The sequence below is a fragment of the Micromesistius poutassou genome (genome assembly GCF_964030765.1).
Source record: "Micromesistius poutassou genome assembly, chromosome: 15".
Lineage (NCBI taxonomy): Eukaryota > Metazoa > Chordata > Actinopteri > Gadiformes > Gadidae > Micromesistius > Micromesistius poutassou.
This window is the reverse complement of record NC_140285.1, coordinates 909,163-921,979: the sequence shown is the minus strand read 5'-3', so window position 1 is coordinate 921,979 and position 12,817 is coordinate 909,163. Positions and strand designations below refer to the sequence as shown.

At 43.2% G+C, this 12,817-nt stretch overlaps 1 protein-coding gene across 1 annotated transcript in view; it reads right to left on the bottom strand.

The window, feature by feature from the left end:
* The window catches only part of LOC311359678 (tumor necrosis factor receptor superfamily member 14-like), a gene marked incomplete at its 3' end in the record, with an annotated part of 13,954 nt that extends 2,186 nt beyond the window's left edge, over positions 1-11,768 (bottom strand). The window contains exons 1-10 of the mRNA XM_084479736.1: positions 11,762-11,768; positions 10,842-11,008; positions 10,592-10,717; positions 2,392-2,547; positions 2,118-2,205; positions 1,718-1,893; positions 1,572-1,597; positions 1,420-1,453; positions 491-625; positions 66-179 (exon numbers count right to left, since the gene is read on the bottom strand). Coding sequence (XP_084335862.1) covers positions 66-179; positions 491-625; positions 1,420-1,453; positions 1,572-1,597; positions 1,718-1,893; positions 2,118-2,205; positions 2,392-2,547; positions 10,592-10,717; positions 10,842-10,965 — 979 coding nt within the window. The 5' untranslated portion in view covers positions 10,966-11,008; positions 11,762-11,768. The remainder of the gene's footprint in view (positions 1-65; positions 180-490; positions 626-1,419; positions 1,454-1,571; positions 1,598-1,717; positions 1,894-2,117; positions 2,206-2,391; positions 2,548-10,591; positions 10,718-10,841; positions 11,009-11,761) is intronic.
* Positions 11,769-12,817: the final 1,049 nt, after the last annotated feature.

Here is a 12,817-nt window from a genome sequence, read left to right as displayed (position 1 = left end):
TCTGGATTAGTTCATATTGTCATTAGTTACATAGCTGCAGCTGTAACATAATTAACACAACTCACCTTCAGCAGGCTGTGTTTCACTGGAGGGAGCTGGAGGGCTGGATGTGGGGCTGTAGGGCTGGATCTGGGGCTGTAGGGCTGGATCTGGGGGTGTAAGGCTGGATGTATCTTGACCTGCAGGTTGTGTTCAAACATACAGTTAATTTATACTGTACAAATACACTTTAGATCATTTGACTAAGACCTACAATTAATTAATAACAAGGTGTAACTGTAACATCCAACAGTAATAATAATAACAATAATAATAACAAAGACAAAATAGCAGTTTATTATTAATGGTGACCACAAATAATGGGCTGAACGTACGGGCTCAGGGGGGAGGAGATGTGAAGATGAGGGACCAGAGAGGAGAGGTGTGGATGAGGGACCAGAGAGGAGAGGTGTGGATGAGGGACCAGAGAGGAGAGGTGTGGATGAGGGACCAGGGAGGAGAGGTGTGGATGAGGGACCAGAGAGGAGAGGTGTGGATGAGGGACCAGGGAGGAGAGGTGTGGATGAGGGACCAGAGAGGAGAGGTGTGGATGAGAGATCAGATGTCTCTTCTCCAGCAGCTCCACCTGGACGGTTATAGAGTAGTTAAAGTTAGTCTTACATTACAAACAAGACCTGTAGCTGCTGCTGCAGAGTAGCTAGCTAGCCACCACAAGCACTCTGCCACGGGTTTCTGAAGCGTCTCAAGCGGTTCTGTACACTAACGGTTGCGCTGTCTGTAACTACACGTTTTTATTGTATCATTTTACAGAATTTCAAAATTACAGTCCCATATTATTACATTGAAATGACTTTATGTCTGACGCAAACAATATGCTCTATATGCTCTCTAAGGTCTGACAGTGGCAGATATATTTAATATCAGGACAACTCTGACTATACACCTAGCCATAATCAAGCATTTTACTGCATCATTTGTTTTATTACAATTACGACGTTAGAGCAATGTGTTATTAGAACTTAACTTTAACTTCAAAATTGCCTAAAATGAAACAGTAAAAAACCCTGATTGTGGGGGTTTAGTGTATAGTCAGAGCTGTCCTGATCTTACATATATCAGTCATGTAAAACCTTATGGAGCAATGCGCTACTTACAGCAAGTGTCAGTAATAATAATACAGTAAAAATGCTTGATTTTGTGTTAGTGTGCAAACACTGCAGTTGTTGTATATCCCCTGTGTTGCCACTCTGGTCCCTCTGCTAGGTAGGCTCTGACTCTCTGGTACAATTAGATGAAATGTTTTGAATCACAGCGATATCATTTGACTTGGTTGGAGTCAGTAACCCTTGCAAATCACTGGATATTAATAAATGATCTGTTACTCATTTAGAAAGTGAAACGGGTTGAATAAGAACTTACCAAGTTCATAGTCTGTATTGTTAATTCCCTTTTTCTATAAAATAAAATGTAAATAAAATATCAACATTCGGTTCATTACAAGGTCATCATTTAATACCTCCAGCTAGGGTCACACATATATTATTCTGTATCAAACCAGTGATAACACTTACCTCCACATGTCTTCTAAAAAACAATCCTATATATAGATAAACAATACAGTAACATGTCAGGACAGCAGTCAATATCATTCAGCATAACCATGATACATGTTAGTTTCATGTAACCATGATACATTTTAGTTTAATGCAACACTTACCTCTTATTTTCTTCCTCTGAATAATGGCTATGATTATTAAAGCCATTGAAGCCACTACCAGTATGACTCCTGGTATTATTCCTGCCACTAGTCCTGTGTGTGAACCATGTTCTCCACATTCAGAATCAGTTGAATCAGTTCCTGGTTTCATCAGTTCCAGTCCCACAGATTCACATCTGAAATGAGAAGGACCAGACAACAGGTTTAGTTTCAGGGTGTGTGGTGTATATCTTATCCTGGGGGGAGGATAGTAGACTGGGTGTTTGTCTCCTGGGCCAAACGGTACTCAGTTTGATCCCCAGCAATGTCCACAACATTCAAACCAATGCACTGGCTTATTGCTATTAAGTGCCATTAATGTACTAACTGTATTGATAAATAAACTATGATATTCACTTACTTTCTGTGGGACAGGCAAGATGACGATGCACCATCTGAGAATGTTCCCTCAGTACAGTGAAGGCACTCTGTGTCTTTATCTGCTGTTCCTGTAGAAATACAAATGTTGTGACAAAAAAATGGATATTTACTTCTGCAATATAAAATATAGCAACCAAGCTGAAATTCATCAAAGTTGTTTGATGAATGCTGCAAGACGGAACAAGGGAATAGAGAATTGTAGTTAAAAGGAGTTCTGGGCTTAATTGATTCAGAAGATGAGTTTTGACACCAACCTCTTTGACCGATGTAACGACCAGGACTGCAAACCGTGTGTCTCTGAGCGGCCCTACATCCTCCTCTGTTAGAGTCACTACAGAAGAATCCATCCAGGGGCTCACACAGAGCATCTGATGTTGATGTACACGACTTCTTCACCTTCAGACCGAGACCTGTCAATCACAACAGTTACAGAGGAACCTGAGAGAATGAGAAGGTCGTCTGAGGAAGTCTTTGATTAGAATAACTTGATAGGAAAAGAAGGGGAGCATTCAGTGCATTCAAGGGGCATCTAGGCATCTGTTACCCTCATTAATCTAAACTCATGTGTCTCATTCATGCCCTGTTACCAGTAGTCATGGTCTTGTTTAAGGGGGAAAGGGTTTTAAATGACATGTGTACATATCACTGAGCTAATAAGCTGAAAAGTGAAAATGTACCTGCATCACAATGTCTACATGAAAAGCATTGTTCACGCCCATTTTCGCCATCTTGGAAAGTACCTTCTGTGCAAGATGCACATGATGTACTTGTGAATTCTGTGCAATGTTTTTTAACATGCATTCCTGTTGGACCGAAAACAATTGACTATATGTTGAACAAACAAAAATACAAACTAAATAACATTCCAAATTAGAGATTTTTTAACAAGCTAATTAGTCAGGATATTGTCTCTTACCTGGTGGACAGGTTGGACAACAACCCTCTTCTGTACTGTATTCTGCTTGACGACAATTTGCTGATACAGTAGCATTGTCAATAAAATAAATATGAAATAAAAGTGAAATAAAATATATCTTGAAAATGAATTCAACATTGAAAAATAACATTTTCCAATTTGTATTTGACAGGTCCTAAACCATTAAAATGTTTAACATATTTTGAGGTCAGCAAAGTTGGCTCCAATTAATTTATTAATTTATATGGCTTCCATATCATCATCGCCATGCATGTTGACGTTCTGAAATATCTGGGGAGAGATTTAAAAAAAAAAGGCAGTTAATGAATGCAATATTTTACAAGAAAGAAATCCGAATGAATGTGCGATGTGAATTAATTCATTGTTTTTTCAGCGTGACATCAGGATCCATCTAGTGGCTAATCTATTACATTATTCGCCCATGCTCAAGCAGAGATGCATTGATCTTGACCCAGTGTTGAACTCATTCAAAGATTTGATGATTTTATGTAAGCTTAATATTGTGGCGAGCAGCACGGGAAGGACGAGACGGGAGGTTTAGCTGTTGACCAAACCCACCCACAGAGTCGCTACACGATACCATTCAAATAACTGTGTGTGAAGCAACTAGGGTTGCCCACGGGTTTTATTAATGCAACGATATAACCGGCATTACATAAAGGTAGCCTACAACACGACCCCAAAATACGGGGCAAAGTGCGTCCCGTATCAGTTCATTACGGGACAGGTCTTTTAGTTGCCAAATACGGGACGATCCCGTATTTTACGGGACGGTTGGCAACCCTAGAAGCAACATCGTTACACCTGAATACACCAACATGAGAAATACTATGTCAAATTTTGATGAAAAAACAACACCAAACATCGTCTCTCAAACTCACTTATGATGTTCCCTGGAGCCACAATGTTTTCGTATGTCAAATAATCTTATTGTCCAACCAACTGTCGAGGTCTTCGTTGTTTCTCTGTGAGCGAGTCAAAGCGAAAGTAAAATATAGTTTACTGTACATTTAACTTGAATTTGATTAACTTAAATACCTGTTGGTGCCTCGTGGTGCATGCAGCCAGCCAATCAGCAGCCAGAATCATCATCATCAGCATCATCTTCTTCTTCTTCTATTTCTAGATAGATTACTATTTTTTAAGTATACCGCTACCAACTGTACAGGAGTGTGTAATACTGCACGTCGTAGAATCTATCTATACGTGTATTATTTCAAAATAAAATAAATAAATGAAAGAAAAAAAAGAATAATAAATAAATAAAAATAATAATAATAATAATATTTTCATTATGTCAGTAGTACCACACCAATGTCTGCCAAAGAACAAAACAATATCCCTCTCTAACTATACAATGAACGACCACCGGGTACAAGACAGGGTAACGCCACTCCACACTAACCGGTGTAAAGTACGGCTCAAAGAGGGCAAGGGGTCGTGACATGACCTCCTTCCCAGAGCGGTAGTGCTAGCACTGAGGCTACACGACGAGCAGCCGTGGTCGACCTCCAGCGACACCGGTCTGTCTTCAGCGTTCACCTGGTTACCGATCGGGACGGGACGGCCCGCGGGAGAGAGGTCAGCACCCTGACCCAGTGCTGCCAGGAGAACAACCTCGCTCTCCACCTCGCTGAGACCAAGCAGCAGATCCTCGACCTACAGGAGGAGGAGAGAGGGGAGAGGAGAGAGGAGAGAGGAGAGAGGGGAGAGGGGAGAGTGGAGAGTGGAGAGTGGAGAGTGGAGAGTGGAGAGAGGGGAGAGGGGAGAGGGGAGAAGAGAGAGGGGAGAGGAGAGGAGAGAGAGGGGAGAGGAGAGAGGAGAGAGGGGAGAGGAGAGAGGAGAGAGGAGAGAGAGGAGAGGGGAGAGAGGAGAGAGGAGAGAGAGGGGAAAGAGGAGAGAGGGGAGAGGAGAGAGAGTGGAGAGGGGAGAGGGGAGAGAGAGGAGAGGAGAGAGGAGAGAGAGGAGAGGAGAGAGGGGAGAGAGGGGAGAGGAGAGAGGGGAGAGTGGAGAGGGGAGAGGGGAGAGGGGAGAGAGGGGAGAGGAGAGAGGGGAGAGTGGAGAGGGGAGAGGGGAGAGAGAGGAGAGGAGAGAGGGGAGAGGGGAGAGGGGAGAGAGGGGAGAGGGGAGAGAGAGGAGAGAGGAGAGAGGGGAGAGAGGAGAGAGGAAAGGAGAGAGGAGAGAGGAGAGAGAGGAGAGGAGAGAGGAGAGAGGGGAGAGGAGAGAGGAGAGAGGGGAGAGGAGAGAGAGAGGAGAGAGAGGAGAGGGGAGAGAGAGGAGAGGAGAGAGGAGAGAGGAGAGAGGGGAGAGGAGAGAGGAGAGAGGGGAGAGAGGGGAGAGGAGAGAGGAGAGGAGAGAGGAAAGGAGAGAGGAGAGAGGAGAGGAGAGAGGAGAGAGGGGAGAGGGGAGAAGAGAGGGGAGAGGGGAGAGAGGAGAGGGGAGAGGAGAGGAGAGAGGAGAGGAGAGAGGAAAGGAGAGAGGAGAGGAGAGAGAGGGGAGAGGAGAGAGGAGAGAGGAGAGAGGAAAGGAGAGAGGAGAGAGGAGAGGAGAGAGAGGGGAGAGGAGAGAGGAGAGAGGGGCTGGACCCCAGCACCACCAGCTACTGCGGAGAGTCAGCAGCAACAAGTTCCTGGTGGGGCGCCCCCATCAGAGAGGCCCTCACCCGGGGCCGTGCACAGCAGCCATGTGGTGAGATACGCACACATGGCCACTCCTCTTTCCCCCCCGGACGGCGGGAGGAAGTTTGGCGTGGGGTCCTGCAGGATCCTTCTACAGGGCCTTCTACAGCGGGACAACGGAGAGCCTCCCCCGCTGCAGCGCTGCAGCCCGGTTCATCGCTGGATTCCAGCTTCCCTCCTTCCAGGATTTATACAGTGGATGGTGTGCCAGTAGAGCCAGCAGGATTATCAATGACCCCAGCCCCCCCCCGAATCACAGACTGCCTCTGCTGCTGCCCATTGGCACCAGGTCCCACAGCCCTCAAGGCCCAAAGCCGCAGGCTCCTAGCCTGGCTATTGCCAGACCAAGCTCAATCGTAGATTTGCACGTTGGTCTGGGGAAGCTGCTGTCATTTTCTTCAGCACAAGAGGCGTGATCAACGGGCAGAGTTAACTTGACGCTGTATGCAATTGGCTGCTTGCCGTCGCTTCCCTGTCGTCATTGTGTTAAACCAGCCAATACCGCGCCAGGGGGGAAAAGCCAGCTTGGTGATTGGCTCCCGCAAAAACGTATCAAAACTAGAAAGAAATGTATTGCTCTTCTCCAGACCCTTCTGCAGGGCGAACTCAAATCGCCGGCAGATTGGGCGGGGCTACCCAGTCTAGCAAGCTCCAGGACAGTTTGTCTAACTGGCTCAGCAACAATGGACACTGTGTTGACTGTCTGCCTGCAAACCACAGGCATACACACACAAAGTTGTGCATACATAAACACACACAAATATGAAAACTTTTTGCACTTTACACACACTACACATTTGCACTTTACACACACTACACATTATTGAAATGGCCTATTTTATGACTGTATTGCATTTTTATTATTATTTATATTACAATGTCACATTTCAATCCACAGTGTCAAGTTTAGCCCAGCTCATGCTGAAGTTATGGTTAGAGAATTTGTAAAAAATCTAATGAGAAGCACCAGTGATCACAAATGATCCCTACTGATTTCCTGAGTGTGTGTTCAGTTTCGTGATGACGAGACAAGGCTACGAATGAAAGTTATCCTCGTCTCTACGCTTTTACTTTAGGGCTATAATGTTTACCTCTTCCTCCTCGCCCAAAAAATGTACATTTACATTCAACATTTATCGTATTGTTTGTAGATTACATCTTTTCTTTTTGTATTCCTTTAATTATTTGTACTGCCCTTGATGTTGGTATCGGAAGCGTTCTGGTTTTCGTTTGTGGTCCGAGGAGTATTGACCAATCACGTTTGAGCAAGCTTTGGTTGCATGCAGCTAAACAGACCGTTTGGAGAGCCACTATCTCATAAATATATAGACATACAAACATAGATTCATACACATTACAGGTTGAGAATACGCTATAGGAAAATATAATGGACTGGAAAAATACAGATGGAAAGAAATCGAATAAGAAATATACAGTAGCTAACTACTTATACATGTGTAACGAGTGCCAACTAGCCTGGGCTAGCTGGCGGTAGTACGTTGTAAATCCTCACACCCCTATAAAAAGTGCATATTGCAGAATAAAGAACACGCTTCCTTTAAGCATACTTGATATTGCAAAAAAGAGAAATGTGTATCAGTCACTCATCATAATCAAACAAGATGTTGCAACAGAAACCCATAAACAGCACAGTGAAGGTTCCTATTAAGAGGGACCCTGCTATTACTGCTTTCAGTGTGTCTGGACCATGTTCTCCACATTCAGAATCAGTTGAATCAGTTCCTGGTTTCATCAGTTCCAGCCCCACTGATTCACATCTGAAAGGAGAAGGGCCAGACCACATGGTAAGTACAATTGTATATACCTGCCCACTGTGTGGAGAGGAGTAAATTAAGATGGAAGCGTACCTATGTTCCCCGGGTCCTATGTTCCCCAGGTCCTATGTTCCCCGGGTCCTATGTTCCCCGGGTCCTATGTTCCCCGGGTCCTATGTTCCAGGTTCCTATATTCCCGGGGTTCTATGTTCACCGGTCGCGACTGTGTTTTTCGTAGGCGGAATCCGGAAATAGTCCCGCCTCAAGCGCTAGGATTGGACAGGCAGCCTGTCAGGCAAACTCGCACACTGACTCCTAACCCTAACCATAACTGTAACCCTAACCCTAACCATAACCCTAACCCTAACCCTAACCGTAACCCTAACCCTTACCCTAACCATAACCATAACCCTAACCATAACCGTAACAGTAACCCTAATATTCATGATTCTTCCGGATTCCGCCTACGAAAAGCACATTCGCTACCCGGTCACATACAAAGCGGGGAACACAGGACTTGGGGAACATAGGGATGACCCCCAGCTAACCTAGCTTAGCTTTGATTCTAATAAACATTGAGATGCTGTAATTGATTGTCACCGTCTAGTGTACATTTGGTGTAATGACGCGTTGCATTAGGATGCCAGTAATGCAGCGGTCGCTCATTTTCACAATGAAGACCCGAGAGATTCCTCATTGGCAGACCCGGCCTAGTTAAAGGACAATTTCGGTATTTTGAACATTGAGCCCCCTTTCTGGTTTGTCTAGGATGAAATAAGAGTGGTTGACACCGACATTTTGACTACTGGTCCTATCTCGGGTATTTGGCTCATTTAGAATCGCCCCTACCTGCTTCAGAATGGCTGTCTACGGGCATTCACAAACCTGTCCTTAAAACAACCCTAAACGTTCGTTTTCAGAAATGTGCAACTGGTAGTTGGTGGTGTTTGTTGATGTTCCAAATCAAGTATCGTAGCGAATACAGTTTCTGTCGTGTTTTATTGCACACTTATCGCATTTTGTAAGTCCCATTGATTTCGGTTGGAAGACTCGTTGCTCGTTGGCCGGAAACGAAAGGGGGGCTGTTTACGTTTGGTTGTAGTCTTTTCGCTCGGTTCTAGCCCTACTGTTGAGACGGTTCTCCGTCTCAACCTTTTTGTAACGAAGTAGGAGAAGCTACAGTGGCCTGTAGTGGCTTGTAAGGCTCCAGTAGCCCAAAATGATGTAATCTTCTAGGACGATAAGCTTATCGTGCTAAGTGATGAGTCATGCGCGTGTGTTCATGCATTGTCCTCAACCTGTCAACCCGCCTGACCGCCTGAGCTTTTTGAGTCTTGGGAGGAGGGGGCCGGCGGAGGCAGCTCTCTCCAATATTGTGAGTTTCGATTGCAGCACCCATTATAAACACTCGGTATCAATGTACCATACTGTACCTTTAACCTTTAAGTCTGCGGCCCCTACTACAAAACCGTACAGCACTGCTTGTTACACATGTTCCATTTTGACACACACACACACACACACACACACACACACACACACACACACACACACATTACATATAATGTTAAAAGTTGGTTGGAGTTGCCATGTTCGCGAACCAACCACCAGTAATATCCACTTACTTTGTGTGGGGCTGGCAAGAGGTTGATGTGCCATCTGAGAATGTTCCATCAGTACATGGAAGGCACCCTGTGTCTTTATCTGCTGCTCCTGTATAGATGAACATGTTTTAATGAAACCACAGCATATTATAAATAATTAATTAATCAATTTTGATATTCCCATTAATTTAAATTGTATTCAATTACAGTAGTTGAGTTTGTAATGAAATTACACAGCCACACAGGTTCAAAGAGAATGGTTTCCTGAAGTGAACACTTCCCCGTGTGGATAGGGCTATATATGTAACTGGGGTACATAGTACAGAGACAAGACCAAATGGTGTCACATCTCGCCCCCTTCGTTGATCGGTTTCCTGCCCCTCATCAACATTGGCCTACTACTGTATTCAATCAGATCCCTTCCTCTGTGCCAGTTCGCATTTGTTCTCTGTATCAAGCGTCCCAGCGTATTCCTAGCGTTATCAACGGCCCCTGGTTTCCTCATTCCTGCCTCTTGTCTCCTGACTACGCCTTTGCCTTCTCTCTGCCTGATCTACTGGTTTGCCTGATCTACTGGTCTCTTGTGTACCAAACAACCCTCTAGTAAAGACCATTCTCTCTATACAGACTTTGGCCCCTGAGTCGTGCTTTTGAGTCCTTTATCTCCTGCTGCTCACCCAGCCGTTACAATGGGCATGCCAAAGTGTACGTAGACGGTTACATTTTATGCCCACTAAATGTGGACATGAACGTGTTATATAGCAACGAAGATGGCCAAGTTCAAAGAGAGATGCTAGCAGTGACATCACTAACTTTGACCTGGTAATAGTAGATGAAAATGTATTGAATGCTAAATTAAGCTGGATGGACTCTTAATATAGCAAAGTAAAGGACAGCATCATGTTTGGATGCTGTAATTTAACATTGATGTTTATATGGAAGACACCAACCTCTTTGACCGATGTATTGACCAGGACTGCAACCCGTGTGTCTCTGAGCGGCCCTACATCCTCCTCTGTTAGAGTCACTACAGAAGAATCCATCCAGGGGCTCACACAGAACATCTGATGTTGATGTACACGACTTCTTCACCTTCAGACCGAGACCTGTCAATCACAAGAGTTACAACCTGAGACAACCTGAGAGTACACAACTTCTGATATCAACATGAACAACACAACTTCTGATATAAACATGAACAACACAACTTCTGATATAAACATGAACAACACAACTTCTGATTTAAACATGAACAACACAACTTCTGATATAAACATGAACAACACAACTTCTGATTTAAACATGAACAACACAACTTCTGATATAAACATGAACAACACAACTTCTGATATAAACATGAACAACACAACTTCTGATATAAACATGAACAACACAACGTTCTCATCAACACAACATATGGGGGTTGCATGGGGGGCATTTCCATTAAATAACAGACGTACCTGCGTCACACTTTGTACAGGAGGAGCATTGCTTCTGTTCATTACGGCCTGCTTGGAAAGTACCATCGGGGCACCTTGAGCACTGTGTAATGCGTCTCTCTGTGCAGTCCTCTTCAACAAGCCATCCTGTTGAAAAGGAAAGGTGGTCTATGTAATTTGGCTTTGTTTCATACAAATTAATTTGTATTTCTTCAATCAGATTATTTTTTTATTCATGTATTTAACAACAGTTCAGAAATGTGGTTCTTACCAGGAGGGCATGAAGGGCAACATTCAAGTCCCACTCGGTATTCATCCGGGGGACATTTTGCTGATGCAAAAGCATGATGGCCAATTAAATTGAACACAACTAAACAGAACATGTCGGGCCACATGATGACATGCAGTTTGACTTGATTTCTGGAATTTCTGTAATATCTGGGGAGATACAAATAAATACAGCCGTTAATAAATGACAGATTTAAAAAAAAGTACAGCAGTTCATACATTTTATAGTTGTTTCAGTGTTGTTCAATTGTTGGTTATTGGTCCTGTTTATATTGTTGTGAAATTAAGCACTGAAACCAGAATCGACAGTGTTCGCTGAGTTGTGTACCAGTGTTCATTTACATGTCCAGTAGATCTATGACTCTAATTTGCTTTGCAAAAACGTTACTTTTGATTGTGTCGTACTTAGCCCATCTTTACAATATCAAAACCAGTCAAACTACATCCATAAAATAAAATACAATGCATTGGCCTATGTAGATTTGTAAAACCTCGTTGTCATCATGGAAGTCTAATAAGACATTTCTAGCAAATGCCATTTATTTATTTATATATATATTTTTACAAACAAATGAGCTAAACGAGTGACTTAAATGCAGAGCTATACTTTATACTTTATGCCCTTTATTTTTATGACGGAGCAGATCGCGGTCCCTTAGGAAAGAGACCGCAAACCTGCAAACCCTTTAAAATAGCTTTACCATAAACTCACTGAACATTCTTCACGCATAAAGTTGCCAGGAGCCAGAATGTGGAAAACGGAAAGTTATTGTTTGCCCCAGACTTCTTCAAAGTGAAAGTATGGCACTTTTCCTAAATTTCTACAGACGTTATCGTTTTATTAACAATTATATAGGCCTATATATATAGTTTATATATGAGAGAATGTCCGATTTGACTTACCTTACTTCAATCGAGAACGAAGTAACTTTTCATCTCTCACTTGCCAGTTTGGGGGTAAAGTATCGTAATTTACCATACACTGAAAAATAATCGGATTGTGGTTAAAATTATCTTACGCTTGATTATGGTCATAGCCAAGGTAACAGATACGAGTAATGTGTCATTTCAGAAAATATGTAGGCCTATTTATTGAGAGGAACTATTTGATTCCGTCTTCATAGTGCGCTGCGCTGCCAATTCACTACAAGAAAACACTATCCAACCTCCGTCCATGACATAAATAACCAATTCAGCAATTTAGAAATGACCAAAAAAATAAGTCACTTGCTGTATGAATATGAATGTATTGATACTGCTTGTTATGGTTAATCACACTCACACCTGCGGCAAAATAGGGGCCATTTAACCATGAAGTTATTTCAATGATTTATATTGGTTTCTTGAACGCGCAAAAGCCGGGACAGCACTTGACTTACTGTCTGCCGTCTACTAATCTCGGCTCCAGATGTGTTACTGTGTTATATTATAACATATATATAGATCTAAAGTCAGATTTTTGAGAGTAGCTGACAAACAAAATCAAACAAATGAAAACTGCGTCACATCAAAAGTGAAACCAGGGGTGCAGTTACATACTTCGCCAGCAGATGTCACTGCACGACTCACTAATAAATCATCGAGGTTGCGTCCCAAAGCCCAGGCTGCAGCCTTCGTGACACTGAGGGGGTGTCTGACCCGAACATAACCTGACGTCAACCCAGTCTGATGTATCAGCTGGTTCCTGACTCGTAAAGGTTGTTTTGAGTATGAGTGAAGTGAACATAGTGCATACACACTACCTTCACCCGACTAAAGACAACGGGAATATAGGGAAAAGATAAGATATGAAACATGTGACAAATTTTACAATTTGATTACTCAGATTCTTCTATTTAGCATTTTATATACATAACATTGCAGGGAGTAAAATACAGTTGATTCAAAAGACACATAACATAATGCAAAAAGACCAATAAATACCCCCTTTTCCGGGACCTCCACTGGCTCCCTGTGATA